We start from the raw sequence: 20206 nt of genomic DNA on the forward strand, positions 1-20206 counted from the left end.
AATAGACCAACCTGGTTTCTGGGGGTCCGGCTCGCGCACGTCAACGAAGAACTCCGTTTCAACCTAACCTATATTCCGCTTAACTATTTTTCCCGTTTGATTTTTATGCGACCAAATAAATAAATAAAAGACTTTAAAGCCGTTCAATATGGTAAACAGGTAGTACTAGCGTCCTTGTCGCACGACGATTAATACGATTTAGCACGAAAGCTTACTCGGCACTTAAAATGATTCAGTTAAAGAGCGAGAACCGCCAACAATTTTGCTACTGGCTGGCCCACGTAAAACTCTCCAGGATCGTCGTAACCGTTTTAGCCATCTTAATTTTCACGCCGCTGATCACTCACTTTTACTTGTCCAAAGTCGAACGTAACTCTAGCACATCTTTAAATAGCGCTAGGTTCCATTTGGACTTGTCTGACGAATTTAGTAGCATCAATGAAATAGACCTAAGGGTGGGCGTCGAAGAACTAGTACGCATAAGAAACTCGGTGCTTAGCGAACTAAGAAATATCGAAAAAAAAAGGCAAGAGCTCAAACAGGAACTGCAAACGTTTTCCAAAAATGTTGAAGAGGCGAAGCTCGATCTGGCGCACCACCAGAACAACCTAAACAAATTGAAAATATCCGTCGAACAAGCACAAGTCGCTCAGCAGGAAGCTTTACAGGAGAACACTCCTGATCTTGCAGCACCCAAAAGACTAACTTCGGATACATTGCCGCCGATCTTACAGCCTATACCGAGAAACCGATCCGTAAATTGCAAAATGTTTTCGTGTTTCGACCATTCCAGGTACTATTTATTTGTGCAAGATGGTGAAAATTTAATCTCGCGAGTGTTTTCCAGGTGCTCGTTGACGTCTGGATTTCCAGTTTATTTATATGACCCTGACCAATATCCGGTGATGCATGACGGCTGGGATGTCGATGGATTCCTGAAGACCACTCTAAAACAAGCCCTAGGGCTCAACCCGCACTTAACAAGCAATCCCGCTCAGGCGTGTATATATTTGGTGCTAGTCGGTGAAGCTTTAAAAGACGCTGACGATGCGGGGGAGAACGGAGAAATTTTTCCGCCGTTGGACTCGGAGGCTTTAAAACGACTCCCCTATTGGGGAGGTGACGGCAGGAACCATATTCTACTGAATTTGGCACGGAGAGACTTGAGTGCCAATTCGGGGGACATTTTTTCAGTTGTCGATACAGGTACACATAAATAACTCATAATTTTTAACACAGTTTAGTGATAACACATAAAGTGGCCTCTTGTAAACGCAGATTTAAACTTCAATAACAAAAATAACACATTTTTTAACACAGTGTTGCAACAAGACTTATTAATAGTGGAATAATTGCATTCCACATTTTAAAATAAAAAACATTTTCTACATGGGGATAAAGTGATTCTAAACAACCATTTTTTTGAGGTTCTGGTAATCACATTCACCAATTTCCGAAAAATGGTACCAATTAACATAAAACCGGCAAAGAAATGTCTTGAATGATCAATTTCTTGTGGTCAATGAGCAGTTAATACTATAATATAATAATAATGAATTTATTTTGCCAGTGGCTATTTACACAAGCAATTAAAATTTACTTAAACAGACAATAAACTTCACTCCTTGAGTTTTTTATATTATCCGGCAGCTCATTAAAATTACGAACATTATTTATTAAATCCGCGATACACGGTTAAAAAACGTATTTTCTTTCTTCTCATATTCAATATGACTACTAAAACATCACTTCTAAATAATTAATTTCGGAAACAAACGCAATTTTATTACCCTGTATCACTGATAACCCTGAAACATAGAATTTTTGACAGTTTGACAAACTTTATATATATATATATATATATATATATATATATATATATATATATATATATATATATATATATATATATATATATATATATGTAGGGATTTATGTAGGGAACTTCAGATCATGACACTTCCGTCATTATATATTTGTTCCGTTTTGATTTACGTCAAAAGTAACATGATAAGATGGAATAGGAGATGTGACATGACACACGGCAAAGAGATTACTTGGGCGTTCCATTCGCTAGACTGCATATCGGGCAACAAAACCCAAGGTATTTTTGCTTGAAAGTATATAACAGAGCTTTAAATTTCTATAAATGCTTCGAAGAAAATGATAGTTTATCTGTATTTAAGAAAAGAATAGGTGTCTCTACTCAGTAAAAAAACACTGTATTTTAATGTGATGTGACGTGCTTAATATAACCATATACGTGTTATATGTTGTATCGAAAAGCGAAATAAATATCTATCCATCTATGCCGAAAAATGGTACGATTCGACGAACCAAAATATTTTCCCGTAGTCGGTTCCGTGTTCAGACTCATCCATTATAATACCCGGCCCGATTGGCATAACACCCGTGTATAAGTTTAACTTGAAATTTTAGGCCGTGCGATCGTGGTGCAATCTACGTTCACGCGGCGGCGGTTCCGCGCGGATTTCGACCTAATCGTGCCGCCCGTTTTGGGACCGCCCGGTGGCGACATCTGGCGGGAATGCGCTCCGATGTTGCCGGCCCGACGCAGGTACCTTTTATCGTTCCAAGGCGAAATCAAATCGAACAAAAGTAACGTCCGACACGTCGCGTACCCCCGCGATAGAGACGACGTCGAATTAAATAGTTTCATTTTGGATCACCTGAGGCAGCTAGTCAAAACGCACACGTCCGATCAGATTTCCCTAGAGTTTGAATGCGTGCCGGCCAACGACGATTTCATGGACACCGGACCCCAAGATTGGGCCCTGTGCGGCACGGACAGCAGTAGACGCGGCGTTCTCAAAGATTCGACGTTCGTCTTAATTTTTGCGCCGGCTTCTGATGAGCTGCTGTCGACTACGCTGCTCCAGGCCAGAGTTTACGAAGCTCTGCGGGCCGGTAAGCAGAAGGCAAATGTATTTGGTGGGGGGGGGGGGACAGAAGCCAATTCAGTTGGGAACATAACCTCCGTTTTGAGGAGGGAAGCCATAGGTTACCTTAAGGTAGCGATGGATCCTTAACGTTACCTTGACACTTCCCGGGATCGGCCAAGAGCGACCTTTTTAGTACTGATATTCATTCAATTTGAGAAGTCCTTGTCTTTATCCTCCTGTTTCCATACTCTTGACATTACTTCCAGAAATTTATATCTTCCTCAAAATCATTTTCATTTCCACCGCTGGCAGCACGGCCTATTCATTCGATTTGAGAAGCCTTATCTTTATCTTCTTTTTAATTTGTTGCCACAAGGAATTTCTGGAATTTATTTTCTCCACAAAATTGTTTTCATTTGCAGCACTGGCAAGACGGTTCCTTATACCCAAAATTGACGCTTTCTAGTAACGATTTTTATATTCATTCAATTTGAGAAGCCTTATCTTTATCTCCTTCTTAATTCCTGCCAAAAAGGGGTTTCCAAGCTCTTGACATAACTTCTTCTTTCTCCTCAAAATCATTTTCATTTCTATTACAGGCAGCACGGCTTAATCTGCCCAAACCTGAGACTTTGTGATAGTGATTTTTATATTCATACGATTTTGACAACCAGAAGATAGGGTAAGGTAAGAATAATTCTTTGGCAAAGGGACTTTTCATACACTACCTGGAATTTATTTTTTCCTCAAACTAATTTTGCTTTTTGTCACATAACCTACGAGACCTAGCTTTTTTCTTTCTCTACTCTAAGTAGTCCTCAAGCGGTCTTTATTCTGCAACGAAACCCAAAATTTCGCACCTGTTCATACTATAAATATGGCACTGGAACGATAAAGTTGGCATGTTCATATGCGTTTTTATACCATTTTGAGATTGATTCTCAACTGTCACAACAATGCGATATAAAAGTATAACAAGCATTAAGTACAAGTTAAGTCTCTCCGGCTCCCTCTATCTCCTTAACTGAGAATTATCCTTTTTAGTAATTTGTTTTACATTAAGCTTGTTGCCTAATCAAGATCTTCAATTTCTTGTTTTATCTTGGCTAATTTTTCTGTCTTTTCCTACAGACGACTTAAGACTACGAAGACATGGCACAATCAATAAATGAAGGTTATACACGGTAAAAATTTTTGTCTACAAAGAAAACTCTTTCTTTTCTTGAACATTTTGTTTTACCGCAAAACAATTTGTCTTGAAGTGAAATACTTCTTTTTAGCTTAACTGAGTGTTTCACCTTGTAATGAGACCTTATTTTTCTTCTTTAATTGTTTTGTTTCGAAACAATTGATTTTTTAACAAAACGAATTGGCTTCATACAAGTCATCGAGGGTTCTTAATTTATTTTATTTAGCATAAAACAAAAATTTGTTTCTATGGAAGCTACGACGCTCTCACTTTAAGAAAAATCTAATCTTGAATTTTTTTTTTTCAGACTTTTAGAATATAAGACTATGTTTCCTAAGGATGTTAAAAGAAAAATAAATATTTTTGTATTTTCGTACGATTGAATTTCTTTCCATTTTTGTTCTTTACATCAAAACACCTATATTCCTATGCAAACAATACAATCACTTCTAAAAAACAAATTCAATTTGTAATACTTTTATACATACGGGGCGTCCCCAAAGTCAACGATAATACTGAAAGGGCTGACGGAAAAAGTCATAAGCATCAAGAAAAACATAAAAAGGGCTTAGTAAAAAATCGATGGTTTTCGCGATATCGCCACTTTAATAAAATTTAGTAAAATCGTAAACATCTAAAAAAAATATTTCTTTTCATTTTTCACCTCTTTTCAGTTTTACAACCGCGGATATTTCAATGATCAAAGACCAACGTTGAAGTAAAAGTTTCAAAACCTTTCATGAGAAATCTATTTTAAAGTAAAGTACGATTCAAAACAGAGAGTTAAGAGATTTTTTGCGATAAATCAAGAACAAATATTCTCTTGGTGAATAGGAAAGCACAGATTGTTTTACTACAAAGCAATTTGCTTTGATCTAAGAAAAAAAATTTTACCGTGTAGTTTATACCCTTTTAAAATACCTTTGAGAGTTATTATCAGCGTTCAAAGAGCATACTTACGTGTATCACGTTACGGCAGTGAATAACTGCCATCTCTACCCTGAGTCCTCCTTATTATATCATGTAAATGAATACTGTAAATATGAGTTCTTAAATGGAGGCCGAATGCTGTAGGTCAAACACCGTTGCTGTTTGAATTGTAGTTATTGGGTTGTTTATACGTACCTATAAACGAACACTAATGCTGGATGGGTTTTTTGGAGGTGGAATCACCGTCAAAACGGAGACTAAAGTTTCATTAGCGTGCAATCCTGCTATCCGTTACCTATAATTCCGTGATAAAACTGATGTTGCAGGTGCGGTACCTGTAGTGCTGGGCGGAGACCAAGTGAAACTGGCCTACGACGAGGTGATCCAGTGGCGGCGCGTGGGGATATTCGTTCCGCGAACGAGAGTAACGGAATTGCACTTTCTCCTGCGTAGTATCCCGGACGAGGATATTTTATTATTTAGGAGACAGGGTCGACTCGTGTGGGAACGGTACCTGTCGTCCGTTCAGGCCACGCTAGACACGATCATAGCCGTGTTGAGGTATCGGATGAACATACCCGCGTTGCCCGTCGAAACTGTGACCGCAGTTAGCGTGTTTAATAACACGTTTCAACCGGTTTTGGTACCGCCGGCCGGGGAACTCGAACAGGAGGAAAGTTTGGGCCCCCTCGAGCCGTCGTATAACAGCCCCGCGTTCCGTAGGAATTTCAGTTTGTTGCTCACGCAGGGGCACGAAGTGTGGAACGACTGGGGCGATCCTTTTCGGCTGTATCCGACGCTGCCGATGGATCCGATCCTGCCCTCGGACGCCAAGTTCTTAGGCTCCGGCAGAGGGTTCAGGCCCATCGGAAACGGACAAGGAGGTGAGCTTCTTTCTTTCCCTTCGCAAGATACATTCACATTTTGCACATCCTTCAGGACAAGAACAAAATAGAGTTGAACTGAGTGGAAGAACTAAAAGTTCAGATTTTCACGAAATTGTATATTTTTACATGACTTTTTTTGATTTTTACACACACTTAAACACAGAAAAACACATTTTACATCCTCAACAAATTATCCTGTAATAAGTGATTTTAGAATTTTAACTTCGTTGCGTTTTGTGTTTTGTCTTATCTTTCACTTTAGAAGGCTGTTTTTATTTAATAAATGAACCAAATATGTCCATACACTTTAAAATACTTGGAGCTTCTGAAATTGATTCTCAATTCTCTACTTTTCGTGCATCAAGTTACAAGAGTGCAGATTGCTTTGTGCCAATGGTATAAATGACTCTCTCCTCAGCTCTCTTTATTTCAGTAATCTGCAATATAGGTCTTTGCCAACTTGGTTGGTACCTTCTGATATCTTCATCATTCAGAAGATGAAAGATTACATCTGGGAGGCATGGTACAGTCATATTTGCTACTCGCTTTTCTCAGATTGATTCTCAACAATCAAAACCTGTCGTCCTTTATGTTACAGCAGTTGATATTGCTTTGTGCCAATGGTATGGCGTACTGCCTTGGGAAATTATACTTTAACAATTTGGTTAACACTTAGGATCATTCCGAATAGAATTTTCAGAAGACATCCCGTGGACATCATCATCATCATCATCATCATCACCATCCCGGCCTTCTTGTCTTATCCATTGTCTAACATAGGTCTTCGCCGGTGTTTTCCATTCTCTATTCTGTGCTGTCTGTATCCAATTTGTACTTATTCTCTTAAGAGAAATTCTAGTATACTCTTTGGTCAAAGATTTGGTCCCAGCATTTATCTCTCGATTTTCCGTTTGGTTCTTCGCAGTTTCATTCTTGAGGCTTTTGTGAATGTTACCGTTTGAGCTCCATAGGTGAGGACTTATAAGAGCAATATACATGTATCACCTTGAAGCTTCGCTGTTTGGTTGACTAAAGATCGTGTTTTAGTCTTCAGTAATCCAATTTTTGATGTAACTTGTTGAAGTATTAAAGATTGCTTACTTATGTGCTTAAGTTTTACGCCTTAAATTGAGTCTTAGAATTTTGAATTGAATTGAATAAAATATCCTTCTTTCCCTTCAGAGGACGTCATATAAGTCTGAAATTGCTTTCAGCCCTATCTCTATGGCGCAAACCGATTGTCCACTAGTTGTGTCTCAGAAATTCTCATTTTTTTCCTAACTTTTGAATGTGCTCGCCCTCTTCATCCCGGCTTATTCCCCGTAGGTTTGGTTAGTTTCTCTCGTATCTCTCGGTACAGGTTGACTCTGGTTTAGGTGCGGGAAAGGAGTTCTCGGAAGCCTTAGGCGGCAACACTCCCCGCGAACAGTTCACCATCATGCTCCTCACGTATGAAAGGGAACAAGTCCTTCTGGATTCCATCTCGCGTCTGCGCGGTCTGCCTTACTTGCACTCGGTGGTCGTGGTCTGGAATTCTCCGAGACCGCCAAATCCGGAGCTCCGCTGGCCCGATATAGGAGCACCGGTCCACGTAATCAAAGCCGCTAGGAATTCGCTAAACAATCGGTTTTTGCCGTTGGAAAACCTGCAGACCGAGGCCATCTTGTCGGTCGACGACGACGCCCACTTGCGTCACGACGAGATACTATTCGGTTTTAGGGTGTGGCGGGAACACAGGGACAGGATCGTCGGGTTTCCCGGTCGTTTCCACGCGTGGGATCTCAACACCAAAAACGGCTGGCTGTACAATTCGAACTACAGCTGCGAACTGAGCATGGTGCTGACCGGAGCAGCTTTCCTGCACCGCCATTATCTGCATTTGTACTGGACGTGGTTACCTCAAGCGATCAGGGACAAGGTCGACGAGTACATGAACTGCGAGGACATAGCGATGAACTTTTTGGTCAGTCACATCACAAGGAAGCCGCCGGTCAAGGTGACCTCCAGGTGGACGTTCCGCTGTCCCGGATGTCCGCAGAGCCTCTCCGAGGACGATACTCATTTTCAAGAGAGGCACAAGTGTATCAACTTCTTTACGCAGGCGAGTGTGTGGGCGAAATACCAATATTGAATAAACAAATATACAGAAAGAATATAGTGAAGGGAAGTTTAAGTATAAAAAAATTATACTTATTATTGAAGTTGTCGTGTTTCCTATTCTATGGAAACAAATCTGGAAAAACTCAGGATTATAACCTACAAATTTGGTTTTTTTTTGGTGCCTACCTATTCACGATATTTTTACTACTAAATTACTTATTAATCAAAACTGACATTGCGAGTCATTTACCTGTGGTTGGTGGTAGAGCCAATTGTCCACAAATCGTTTTGCATAGACACTGTTAGCAGCTATTTCATTAAAAAAGTTGATTTTTACTAATAAAAATATGATACGAATTATTTGTAATTTTTCCAGGTGTTTGGGTATACCCCGTTGCTGAACACCCAGTATAGGGCGGATTCGATATTATTCAAAACTAGAATACCGCACGACAAGCAAAAGTGTTTTAAGTTTATTTAACTTGAATCTTTCCGTGTCCCGTTTGTGTTCGTTAGGTGGTTAGGATCATTGTAAATACAAGACTTATACGTACAAGTTTAAGTTCGATTGTGATATTTTTTGACTTGTATATAATTTCTACGTTTTTTCGCGTGCCATATTTTTAATTGCAGATTCGAAGACCAATATTATAATAAATTGTTTCCGAGACCGACTGGATTTTTTATTTCCTAACCTCATGCCATTTTAAGTATTAAAATCGATAAACCACTTCTCGTTCTGCGTTAAAGTTTTTAAATTCTGTGTACCTACCGGTAAATCCAAATTATATGGTCATGCCATTTTCTGCCAATTGTAATTGATTTCATTGAAATATTTAATTGGTATTAGTTTTGGTTTGAGTTATTCGAAAGTTTAAACGCTAATTTCACAACGTATTGCGCCATCTATGGAGTCCCAGGCGTATCTGACCACATATTTAGGATGTACACAGCGCATTTCGAATTTTCATCGTGGGCAGGCGAAAAACAGTTTCAGAACTTACCGCCGTATTCCGTACTCGTCACTGGCGTTAAAAGTTCAAAACTTCTTTGGCGTCCCTAGAATTTTTGGCTTCACTTACATTGTTCACATTACACAACGCGAATTTTGTACTCGGTCAACCCGCGACTCGAAAAAGCGATCAGCACTTCATTATAACATTGCGAAAATTTAATAACGAAACACCTTTACCGACAATACAGAAAACGCGTAAACGGCGTAAACAAAAACTTTTGAATTCCATAGATTACTACTGAGAACCTCTTCTTCTTATGGCGATTTCAAGGTTACCATAATCATTCAAGCTTCGCAATTATTCTTCTTTACTGTTTTGGCTTTTGATCTAAACGCACCTATGCATGGTTAGCTACAAATACATATTGCATCAATTTTTTTTTTGGTAAAACACTCACCGTGTTGGCGTATTAAAGACTTCTTTTTCGCTGCCAACGTCGCGCAATTAAAGCAAATTATAAGGGTGGCAATTTCAATTTGAATTAAATTAACTTAATCATATTATCTAAAAATAAGGTTAATCACTTATTATCTTCATATTTATAAAAACGCCAAACGTCAAGATTTACACAGAAGGCTTTGGAAAACTAATATTTTGAGCGCTGTCGAACCAAGTATTGACATTTCAATGTTACCAAGTGTTGGTGCTTTTCGTATTAGCTGCCAAGGTAAGTGCTCAAGAACTAGTCTCAATTTGTTTCTTACAAAACTTTTACAAATTTTAGATTTGTTCTGATTATAAAATTAGTCCTTTTTTTGCGATAGCATAATATTTACTTTACTTACTCTCTGGTTTTGAATTATTGAGTTTCGTGTTTGCCGACTAGAGTGATGGCGTATTTTTGAGTTTTTTGCAAAAAGATGTAGCGGAATATTATTTTTCCACAATGAGGAACTGAATTGTTCGTATTAGAAATGAAAAATGTAATCTGGTGTGGAAAAGCATCATGTCGAAGACGATTAATGAACGAAAATGTGCGCGTGTCTTTTAAAATTTAAAAATATATTTATAAAAAATGCGAAACAATGTCACTGTGCGTCACCTTGTTACCAACCCGTTTCTTCTTCTTTTCCTGCTATTAGCGAGAACTGCTAGGACCATTCGGCCATACTCGTTTGTCAGCTGTGCAGGGTTAAAGAATTGTCACAAATTACAATAAATTCCTTTATTTAGCACAATTATTATGGTACATTCAGTATAATGGTTATTATGTACAATAAAATCATCAAAGTTGGTTAAGTGCACCACGTGCATTTTATAACGTATGTGCGAGAACAAAAATTGTGCGGTAATTAATATTCCTTAGAGCATCTTGCGTATCACAACGAAAACAACAATAATACTTAACACGCTAATATATCATTTTCTTGATATTTTTTTTAATAAATCGTTTTATTAGGAACGCTAGAAACGAATGCACCTACAAAGGAACGCGAACGGAAGTTTTCCTAACAATCACCTACCGCTACGACACTACGTTGATGGTAATAAAGCATTTTTGAGTATTAAACCGACGTTAAAAAATCAAAATTGTATGTGCGACATTCTACCTAACAATTTAAGCAATCTTTCGAGGTTGTCCTAGCGTTTAAAAAACTACACCAACAATTCGTTAATAATTTTAACTATGACCGGTAACAATAAATACAAAGCAATTTGCGTCAACGAGAATTTCGTCTTGGTTTGATAAAAATCGAATTTTGATAGCTCCACGCGCGTGTCTAATTTCCTAATATTGCGTCCGTCCGCGGTGCAGAGGAGAAACATGAAGTTTCCTTCGTTGAATCGATTTTTAGGTTATTTTTATTTTTCATTAAACCCACCGATTCGACAACGGTGCCTGCCTCTCCGCGGGAACAATAAAACAAGTATCACACAGCTAACCAATGAGAACATCGATTTTTGACCGCGAGTCCTAACGAAGTAATTAACATTTTTTGCGTTTCATTGACATAGTTATCGCGCCCTCCGCCCCCGCCAGGCGACCGATCAGCGCCATCTGCCGCCACCTAACCCAACATCCTGCTGAAAAAGTAAGGGTAGAACGACTTGCGTTGCTTGTTGTTGCGCTGAAGCTGACGCTTCCGATTGGGTCTCTTCTCCTCCTCCGACGTGAAGTCGTTGTAAACGGTGGAGTTGTCGTCATCGGGGCTTAGGGTGGAGGCGTCCGGCAGTAAAGACTTGGGCAGGAAGTGCCTCTTTTCTTCGTCTAACGTTTGATCGGCACCTACGTACTGAGAAAATTGTTTTATATCGGCTCGGCTTCGTCCATTCTTTTTTCCTACTAATTTTATAAACCAAAATTCAAACCTAGGTAAGTATGTTTTCTAACCAATGACGCCTATTGTATATATTAATACAAAATAAGTGTTTTTGATAAAAATGAAAGTAAAATCATCTTTTTTTTTATTTGGGGCTAATATTGGTGGATGACATTAGTGGGATGTTTTGTGACTTATTCTCTGGTCCTAGCAAGATGGCGCGAATTTCAGTTTCAGGAGAATTAAAAACGTGTTTTTTTTCTCTTCTTTTTCATTTGAACTGATTTTACAAAAATAACATTTTAGGATTTTTATTCATTAAAACTTTCACACGTTTTCTAATAACAAAAATAGGAATCCGGTAGCATTTATTAAGTCGATAGACCAAATATTTAGTTCATATTTGTATTTCTTAACTTAACCTTACTTTTAAATCTAATGCCTACGAAGTAGATTTGATACTTTAAACGCAGTCATTTTTACATTGTCAAATAACATGACTTAAACCCGCATGGTTTTAGTACGAAAAGGACAAGATACTATTTTTATTGGAAAACAGAAAAAGCGGGAAATTTTAAATAAAATTTACCCATCCACCGCTTGACGCCAGCGTTGCAACAAGCGAGAAAACTGTTAATATTGAATGTTATGTAGTAAGGTTTGAGAATTTTCTACGTGCATTTTGGAATTTTTTAAAGTGCCATTTGATTACGTGCAAACTTTATTAATTAAAGCTGATAAAACATGTTTTTGTGTTCTGTTGTGATATTAAATCAAACGACTTTGCAAAAGGGATAAGCACTAAACGTTCAGATTTTCACGAAATTATTTTTATTATTTATTTTATTATTATTATTTTTACCTGACAATGTTTTATTTATAATTTATGGAGGGATTGTAGACAAATTGCACTGAATAACGGCTACAATCCGTCCATTATAGATGAAATTATAAATAAAAAACAAATCCAGACAACAGTAAAAAAATAAAAAAATAAAATTGGGAAAACCTTAATATCCTTGGTTTAAAATTAAGAACTTCAGAAGAAAATACTAATATTTATTTAAGCCTTTGATCATTGTAAAGTAAAACTTTTTAATGTGATCCTAAAAGTTAATACTGATTATTATTTTATATTTAAAATTGTCGTTTTTAATATTTGTAGCAGGACTAATGTATCCTTTTTTCTATATTGACGCAAAATGGGCTAAGTTTTTGGATCTATGAGTTAGTTCCGCGAGAATTCCAGCAACTTGTTATTTGGGCTGTAAAATTTAGTTCAACAATTTTATCTGTGATTGAGCTCTGTCTTTAGACGCCAGGATGGGTCAACATGTAAATATGTAACGCGAATAGGGGCCATTTTAAATTTAAGAAGAAAATAAACGAGTAATTTTCCACTTCACGCGTGTCAAATCCCACGAAAAAATAATAAGTCCAGTGGCGCACGGATAAGAATACCTACCGGCTCGCTGTCGTTATTCTTCGGCGCGTTCCGGTTGAGTTCGTCGATTTTCGGGTCGATCATCGGCGGTTCCCGGGATCCCGACTCGATGTTCTCCAAAATGGACGCGATGTTCGGCTCGAAACTCTCCCCGTCCTCGCTCTTCAACGCCGACAGTATGATCGTCTCCGTAATGTTGGTGTTCTTGTTCTCCTCCCGGAAACTGATCTCGAGATTGTCCTCCAGCTCGCCGTTGATGTTGTTGTTGACCGAGAAATTGATAATTTTGGGGGTGCGAAAGCTCTCGCCCTCCAAAAGGGGCACCTCCTTCCTGTAGGTACGGTTCAAGGTCGTCGAGGTGTCTTTGATCTCGGGCAACAGCTCGTACTCTTTGTTCAGGTCAGTTTCCGGCTCCTTGCGTGTCTTGGATTTGGGGGAATTTGGTTTTTTCGACGGTTCCTTACCGACCGGTTTCTTGGTAGGCGGTGGGTCCTTGGTGTCGTACTTCTTCGCGGGGTGAATTTCCGACGGCGTAGGGGTCGTTCCAGTTTGCGGTTCCTCGGTCGATTTCGGCTCTACTCGGCCGTCCTCGGCGGTATCGTTGAGTTCTATAATGTCGAACATGGTGCCTGCGAACCAACCAATTGGTCTAACGTTACCCAAATATATGTGTATGTGTATGTATGAAGTTATGTGTTGTGGGTAATGTTCTAGGGATCGTTAGGAGTCTGAAAATGAAAAAAGGGGACGTAAAAGCTGCGTCTATACGGAAGTTTCGATACTTGGGACAAGAAATGAAGGAAAACAAGTATCAGAAACGAAGTTGACGAATCTGCGGAGCCAGTTCAGTTGCAAAGGAGCTATTTCGATCAGTTTCATAAAGAATACGTATAGCATGGATAGAAGATGGAAACACATTACAATGTAGATATCTTAAGGACGGCATATTTAATCGAAGTAAATGCAGTATATTTTTTTGTACTTATAAGTCATCTTATCACAATTTGGAAGCCGGTAAAATACCTTCTCTCTTGGTGTTATGACAGACTATGCCATCACAAATCGTAGCGACTATATTAAAGTATTGAAAAGTTTTTATTACTGAAACATCCATTTGAATATTATTTCAAAATAAAATTTTCAAACCAGGACGTAAATAGTAATGGTTTGGATAGGATCGAGGAAATTTTAACGATACAGCGCCTGTTGGTTAGTTCGCAAAAAAAAAATTATCTGCTTTAGGCGCTTTACTATTTTTATGAACTTAAAATATTTGGGTTTCACAATTTTTGGGTGCTACTATTTTGTACTACGTGGGGTGAAATTGGGGAGGAGGAGGCGGCTCACCGTTTTCGATGATGCCGAACAACTGACCCTGATTGATGGCGCTAGGGTATTCTTCAGTGTTGCTGACCTGGGTGGTGCGCATCTGCCTTGGCGGACCTACGCGAAAAAATATTTATTCCACATGGTTTACGAATTGTCAATGGAATTGAATCGTCACCGCCACACAATTCACGTTAAAAAAATTTAGGCCTACTATGTTGCGTACGGCCGAAGTCAACATTGGTTTTTCTTATGGGCGCCATATTGAATTTCTGTATTTTCAAAATCCTCTTTAAAAATGTTTTTCAACCATGTGTAGCACAACGACGTTTGGTCACTATTTCAAAAGAGCCCTAAAATCTCATTTTGGTTGTATTTTACGGATTATGTTACACATAGTTAAAAAGCAATTTAAATAGGATTTTGAGAATGTAGAAATTCAGTATGGCGCCCATCGGAAAAATAAAATTTTGTGGTTTTTCCAAAAATGGACATGTTTGTTTTTCACCGTCTATCTATGTAGGGGAATCTATTATTTTTTGGCATGTACGTACACCGAATCAAATTTGTTATTACAAATTTCCCTTATATATATCGACATTTTTGGAATTCTTCGTTAAAATAAACGTCACATTCTTAAGAAGTTCCTATTCAAATTTTGCATAGCATAATTTGATTGCCCCATATAAAATTGTGTTGTGACGCTACTGATCCAGATATTGCAGCGAAAATTTAACCACAGACTTCATCAGTTTGACAGATGCGCCTCAGCTTATACAGGGTGTCCCAAATAGGTAGATATCAATCAAATTTAAAGCTGCCTACATTAGGTCACTTGTTGGCAATATTAGGTATTTCCTGATGATACTACTTTTTTAAAGATAATACTCCAGATATACGAATAAAACCTATTGCTAACAATACAGTGGAAATTTTGGAACTTTAACAGATTTAATAAAACTTCAGAATTAATATTTACAAAGAAACATTCCATACTTAACTATCTAGCTTGATCGAAAATACGTAACAGCAAAAATAAATAATTAAAGTTTATAGGCTAATTGAACAAGGTAACAAATTTGAATAAATAAATATATAAAACGGATCGTTTTATTTGACACACCGTGTACATCATCTTATACTCTTATAATCTCTATAATCTCTATAATTTTTAAATAAATAATCTTTATTGGTTAAAAAAATAAATAATTAATTAGAAATTAAACGAAGGAAAACAAAACGTGATGAAAAAATTGGGACTAAACTCAAACTGTTTAACGAAAACAACAGTTCTTGACAATCGTGAGAGTGTGAGAGCCGAGAAAATGTGGTTGTGTCGGTAAATTACATTAACAAAAAATGTTGTCCCAATTCATTCCGTTTTGCTAAAGTTTACCCTGAGGAAGTTAATAAAACTTTGAGTAGTATTAAAACTAACGCTCATGACTCAGACAATATTGATATAAAAATGATTCTTCTGACTATTCCGCATTTAGTTTTTTTGAGAACAAGTGTCTGCTGATCGGACTCTTAAAAGTTATACCCGGTCCAAAGAAAGAGCGTCCAAATGGCATTAACGATTTTAGACCAATCAATTTGCTGCCAACCATCTCAAAGATTCTTGAAAAAATTGCCGCTAAACAAGTTCGTCAGTTCCTATGCGATAACAAAATCCATCTGGACCCTCAATCTGGTTTTCGACCTCTTCACAGCACTACTTCTGACAATAGCTTGAGAATAGCGACTTCTAAATTAAACTCTTGTCTCACACTCTTGGACTATAGCAAAGCGTTCGACGCCTTGGATCATTTCCTTCTCCTAGCTAAACTGGCTCTTTTACTTTTTAAAATTTTTTTTGGTCAGAGATGCCAAAGGGTAGTTATAAGAAATATTCATTCAGGTGCCGCGAGGGGTGTTCCTCAGGGGAGTATTCTGGGGCCTATTCTCTTCTCGGTTTATGCAGCGGACTTCTCTACTTTCCTTAAATTTTGTAAAGCTCATCAATACGCCGATGATACTCAGTTATATTTATCTTGTGTTGCTAGCGAAGTGAAATTGGGATGTAAAAATAATTGCGAATGTATCTGCGATGATATTCATAATCGAGTCACTTCGGTAACTTTCCAGAGATCTTTTAGCTACGACGCTATAACGTCCCTCCCCACAATAAATTCCTTCAAAGAAGCGTCAATATTGTGTATTAGGCCCGTCAGTATCTAGCATGAGTATGAGTCCATTCCTTGTATTTGCCATGTATATACGGGTGTGTATTTTGTTGACAATTATGGTGTCGGTGCTGTGGTTCTTGCGGTTACACTTTTTATAAATCATCCTGTTGGCTTCTTCAAACATTGACTTAAACTCAGTTTCTCTGAAAAATTATCACTTATATTTTAATGTTTTGATTTTCAATGAGGACAGTTCATTATTATTATTGTTATTGTTATTATTATATACTTCTAGTAGGCCCACAGGGACTCATAGCGATTAATTAATAACTAAAGTATATTTACCAGTATCCTTGGGAGCCCCCGTACTGGAGTCGGTGGTCCTTTCTGTCGTCGCCGCCGCCTCCACGTCGTACCCTTTATCTGTTGTGGACGTGACAGTTGATTCCGCGGCGGTAGATTTATCGGAGGAAATCCCCTTCTGGATCGTCGAAATCCCGACGGATACGCCCGGACTCACGGGGTCCGAATAATTGGGGGCGGCGGTTGGGCTCGCCGCCGCCTTGCGTAGCTCGGGGCCGCTTTGCGGGGTCGTGAGGACGGCTTCCTGGTGCCTGGACAGTTTCCACGATAGGTCAGTCGTGGTAGGCGCCTGCGGGAGAAAAAAAGCTCTACTTTTAAAATACGTGACTCCCTATTATAGTCACTTTTTGAGATTACTTTCATGATGTACAAGTTTTCCCAAAAGTTTAAATAGATAGATAATATTTTAAAACAAAACTTCTGCATTCCTACTGCGTCGGTTGTTGGCTGTTGACTTTTTCTTCTAAAATTCCTCGTCTCCACGGACTCCCAATGAATCACAAACCAGGATTACCCCTTTGACCTATTGTCGGCACCATTGGTTCTTCAACAGATTCTACATTTAAGATACGTTGCTCCATGTTCTCTTCCTTAACATGCTCCGTGTTAATTTAGAGAGGGGGGGTGGTGGTGGTGAACAAACACTTTCGGAAATAAATGTCAATAACTTCAGAATGGCTATACGCCTTGTGTCAAACTCTCTTCTTCTCTCTTCGGGATTTTCGGATGCTTTCGAAGCTTTTACCGTACGGTTTGAATTTTGACATTTGTCAATTCTGACGGTCATGTCAGTGAATGTGTTGGTGATGTTTTGCAAAAATGTTCCAAAACACAGAAACATTTTATGCAATATATCAGACAATTTAAATTCTACGTGCTATAACCTACAATTAAAATCTAGTAGACTAGTCGGTAAGTGAAATGACATTTATAAATTAACTTTAGCAGTTTTTAAAGTTTTTATATTAATATCTTGCAAAGACCAATTTTCAAATATCCATGTCTTATCAATAGAACCAAAACAAAATTGAAGGTTACGATCTTAAAAATTTAATCTTCTTCAAAGCTCTATCTTTGGATGATTTTTCTTCCAATTACGGTTTTTTTCTTTAAATAAAGGAGTTAATGATCAAAAGTAAAAGTCAAATAATAGTACATTATGCAACAAGTGCTATAAACGGCATTTGACTCACGAGCGGAGCGAGTGTTTAATAAACGAGTGAGACCGTCAGAATTGAGTACGATTTTCGAACGGTCATAGAAAAAGTATAATATATTATTTCTCGAAGACATGAAACAAGATAATTTCTCAAGAAACGGGAGTTACAGTTTAAGAATGCGACTACGCCCCCTAGCGGCTGTTCCAAAAATTTGAAAACCGTTTCCAGCATTTTCTCAAGTTATTTTTTACCACATTGTCTTTACAACAACGTTACGACGTTGCTTTTTTGAAGTTTTTAATTTAAAAACTTTAACGGCACATTTCTAAGGAAAATATTAGCGAATATTTCGTAAAAATTGGATACCAGATCGAATTCTAATAATTCCCGGGACAAATTCGCAATTTAGTGAAAAAGTACGAATTGATACGTAACGCGCTGCGCTAATTGCGAGTGCGAGCTTAAATCGGAGGTTGCTTCTCGCTCTAGTTGTTTCGATCGGCTCTATTTTATTAACTCGGCGGGCCTGTTTTCACTCAGACTTGATTCGTTTTCCAAAGTCGGACCATTGAAAACTCCGTTTCATCCCGTTAGTGTCAAAATATTATATATTACATAATGAGATTGCTTGATTTAAGGTATTTACACATACATAAAATAACGTGAAAAATTACAATTTTTATTATCTGTCAATAAACTATAAAGAGATCTACGATTTAACCTAATAATATACCTATAGGGTATTCCACTTAAAAAAATTATTTTGCTGTCATTTTGACGGCTTGCGTTTGTTTTTGATAAAACTTTCTTTCGAAACTAATCCTGTAGGTGGGTATCAAAATATAATGCATAACCCAGGACAAAGACTTTTTTGAGAAAAAAAAATCATTTTAAGTCTCTTACCTGATTAAAGGAACTCCTCGTCGAAACGGGGCTCAAAGTGTCCTCGGTCTCTCGCCTGTGCCTCGTCGGCATTCCGTAATCAACGTCGACGGTGTTGGACGTCCAAATCCAACTTTTCGTCGTTTTGTCGTTTAATGAATTCCCGTCGACGACGGTAGTGGTCTCGTAATCATCTGCGACGCTCGACGATGGTGCCGACGACCTCGTCGATTTATCCTCGAAGTCCTCGTTCGGAATCACGCACGCCAGTTGCTTTAGAAGTTCCTCGCGGTCCTGCAAATGATATATAGATTCGATGACGACATAGGCGGCGATGCCACATTTCTCGTTTTTTCCTTAACCCGCAACACTTTTTTACTTTAAATAGAAACTTAAGAAACTAAACGAAACACCGGGAATTTACAGCACTTTTTTTCTCTAAATAAAATCATGGCTACACTTTGACGTACAAAACAATTAAATAGCACCTGAGGTTTTGCCGGAAGCGAGATCAATTTTCTTATTTTAAATGAAACACCCAGTATATGTCTTCTTCTTCTATTTTTCTTAGGTCGATGTGAATAAGAAATAAAATAAATTTTATAGAAAACAATATATATACAAATATATTCGTTTGTTTTGAACACCCTATAGCAGTAATCTTTTAGGTTTTTACGTATATATATAATATTATTACAAAACGAATTCAAAACAAAATTCAAACATTGGGCGTTTCATTAAAAAATTGTTTGTTATTTTATTAGTTATGCTTTATTCCATCGTTGAATCACCCTGTACTTCCGGTAAACACGAAAGTATGATTCTTTTTCATTTCGGTTAAAATATACTTTTTTTCTCTAAATGACACATTGATATTTGTTAACGCTATTATCTCCAAAATTATTAGCTATCAAAAAAAGATAAAGAACATTTCCCGCTTGTATTTTCTGGCATATAAAACGAGGCAAATATACAGGCTGTTTCACTTAAAATAATGGTGAAAAAGTTAATTTATATAATATCTGCAAAATATCTGCAAGTGTATAATAACGGATTCTTTTTTATTTATCTTTTTTTTATTTGTTCATTTAGCCATTTGCTTTCGAACTGCTGCGGCAACCGCAAGACAAGAGTCGCGATTCGGCGGGAGTTTAATTCGCGTTAACTAGCCACAATAAAGTTCGCCCAGCTTCTTCGCGAACCGTCGCACGTTATAAATCGTTTTAGTTTTGCAACAATCGTTATGTCATTAATAACAGGCCCGGAGGAAGGTCTAATTAGAGGTCCGGGCCACGCGATATTATCCAACATCCACCATTCCGGTGTATCGAGTCGTGCTTGCCATCTTTTACTATTACGATGACGTAATGATGATGGATTGTTAAATTAGTCCGCTTCAAATGTGGCCTGGCCATTTTGTTTTCACGCTGGGTTGTACTGTCATAAAAATCAGACCACCTCTATCATTCCATGTAATTTCATTTTTTATCTAGGAACTTTTGTCTTCTGCAACTTTTTGATAATACTTTCTAAATAAAAAAATAAAATCTAAAGCGATACATAAAGAAACAAAAAAA

The 20206-nt window shown here is 37.8% G+C and overlaps 2 protein-coding genes across 4 annotated transcripts in view; one reads left to right on the forward strand and one right to left on the reverse strand.

Moving 5' to 3' along the window:
- Positions 1–44: 44 nt before the first annotated feature.
- LOC132696916 (exostosin-3) lies at positions 45–8859 on the forward strand. 2 transcript variants are annotated; one of them, XM_060662055.1, is made up of 6 exons: positions 45–793; positions 848–1206; positions 2440–2928; positions 5349–5906; positions 7286–8010; positions 8386–8858. In XM_060662055.1, the coding sequence occupies exons 1-6, from the start codon at positions 228–230 to the stop codon at positions 8488–8490; spliced, it is 2802 nt and encodes a 933-aa protein (XP_060518038.1). In that variant the 5' UTR covers positions 45–227; the 3' UTR covers positions 8491–8858. The 2 variants fall into 2 exon arrangements, with proteins under 2 accessions (XP_060518038.1, XP_060518039.1); XM_060662056.1 differs by lacking the exon at positions 2440–2928 and having other exon boundaries at positions 8386–8859.
- Positions 8860–10191: 1332 nt separating this feature from the next.
- LOC132696706 (uncharacterized) overlaps positions 10192–20206 on the reverse strand; it is a 142339-nt gene continuing 132324 nt past the window's right edge. Inside the window, exons 6-10 of one of the 2 annotated variants that reach the window (XM_060661690.1) lie at positions 18651–18923; positions 16570–16876; positions 14078–14173; positions 12752–13359; positions 10192–11259 (exon numbers count right to left, since the gene is read on the reverse strand). In XM_060661690.1, coding sequence (XP_060517673.1) covers positions 11035–11259; positions 12752–13359; positions 14078–14173; positions 16570–16876; positions 18651–18923 — 1509 coding nt within the window. In that variant the 3' untranslated portion in view covers positions 10192–11034. The remainder of the gene's footprint in view (positions 11260–12751; positions 13360–14077; positions 14174–16569; positions 16877–18650; positions 18924–20206) is intronic. The other variant, XM_060661691.1, reaches the window with a different exon arrangement.

Source organism: Cylas formicarius, unplaced genomic scaffold (assembly GCF_029955315.1).
Source record: "Cylas formicarius isolate icCylForm1 unplaced genomic scaffold, icCylForm1.1 PGA_scaffold_1__22_contigs__length_36826433, whole genome shotgun sequence".
In the NCBI taxonomy this organism is placed as follows: domain Eukaryota; kingdom Metazoa; phylum Arthropoda; class Insecta; order Coleoptera; family Brentidae; genus Cylas; species Cylas formicarius.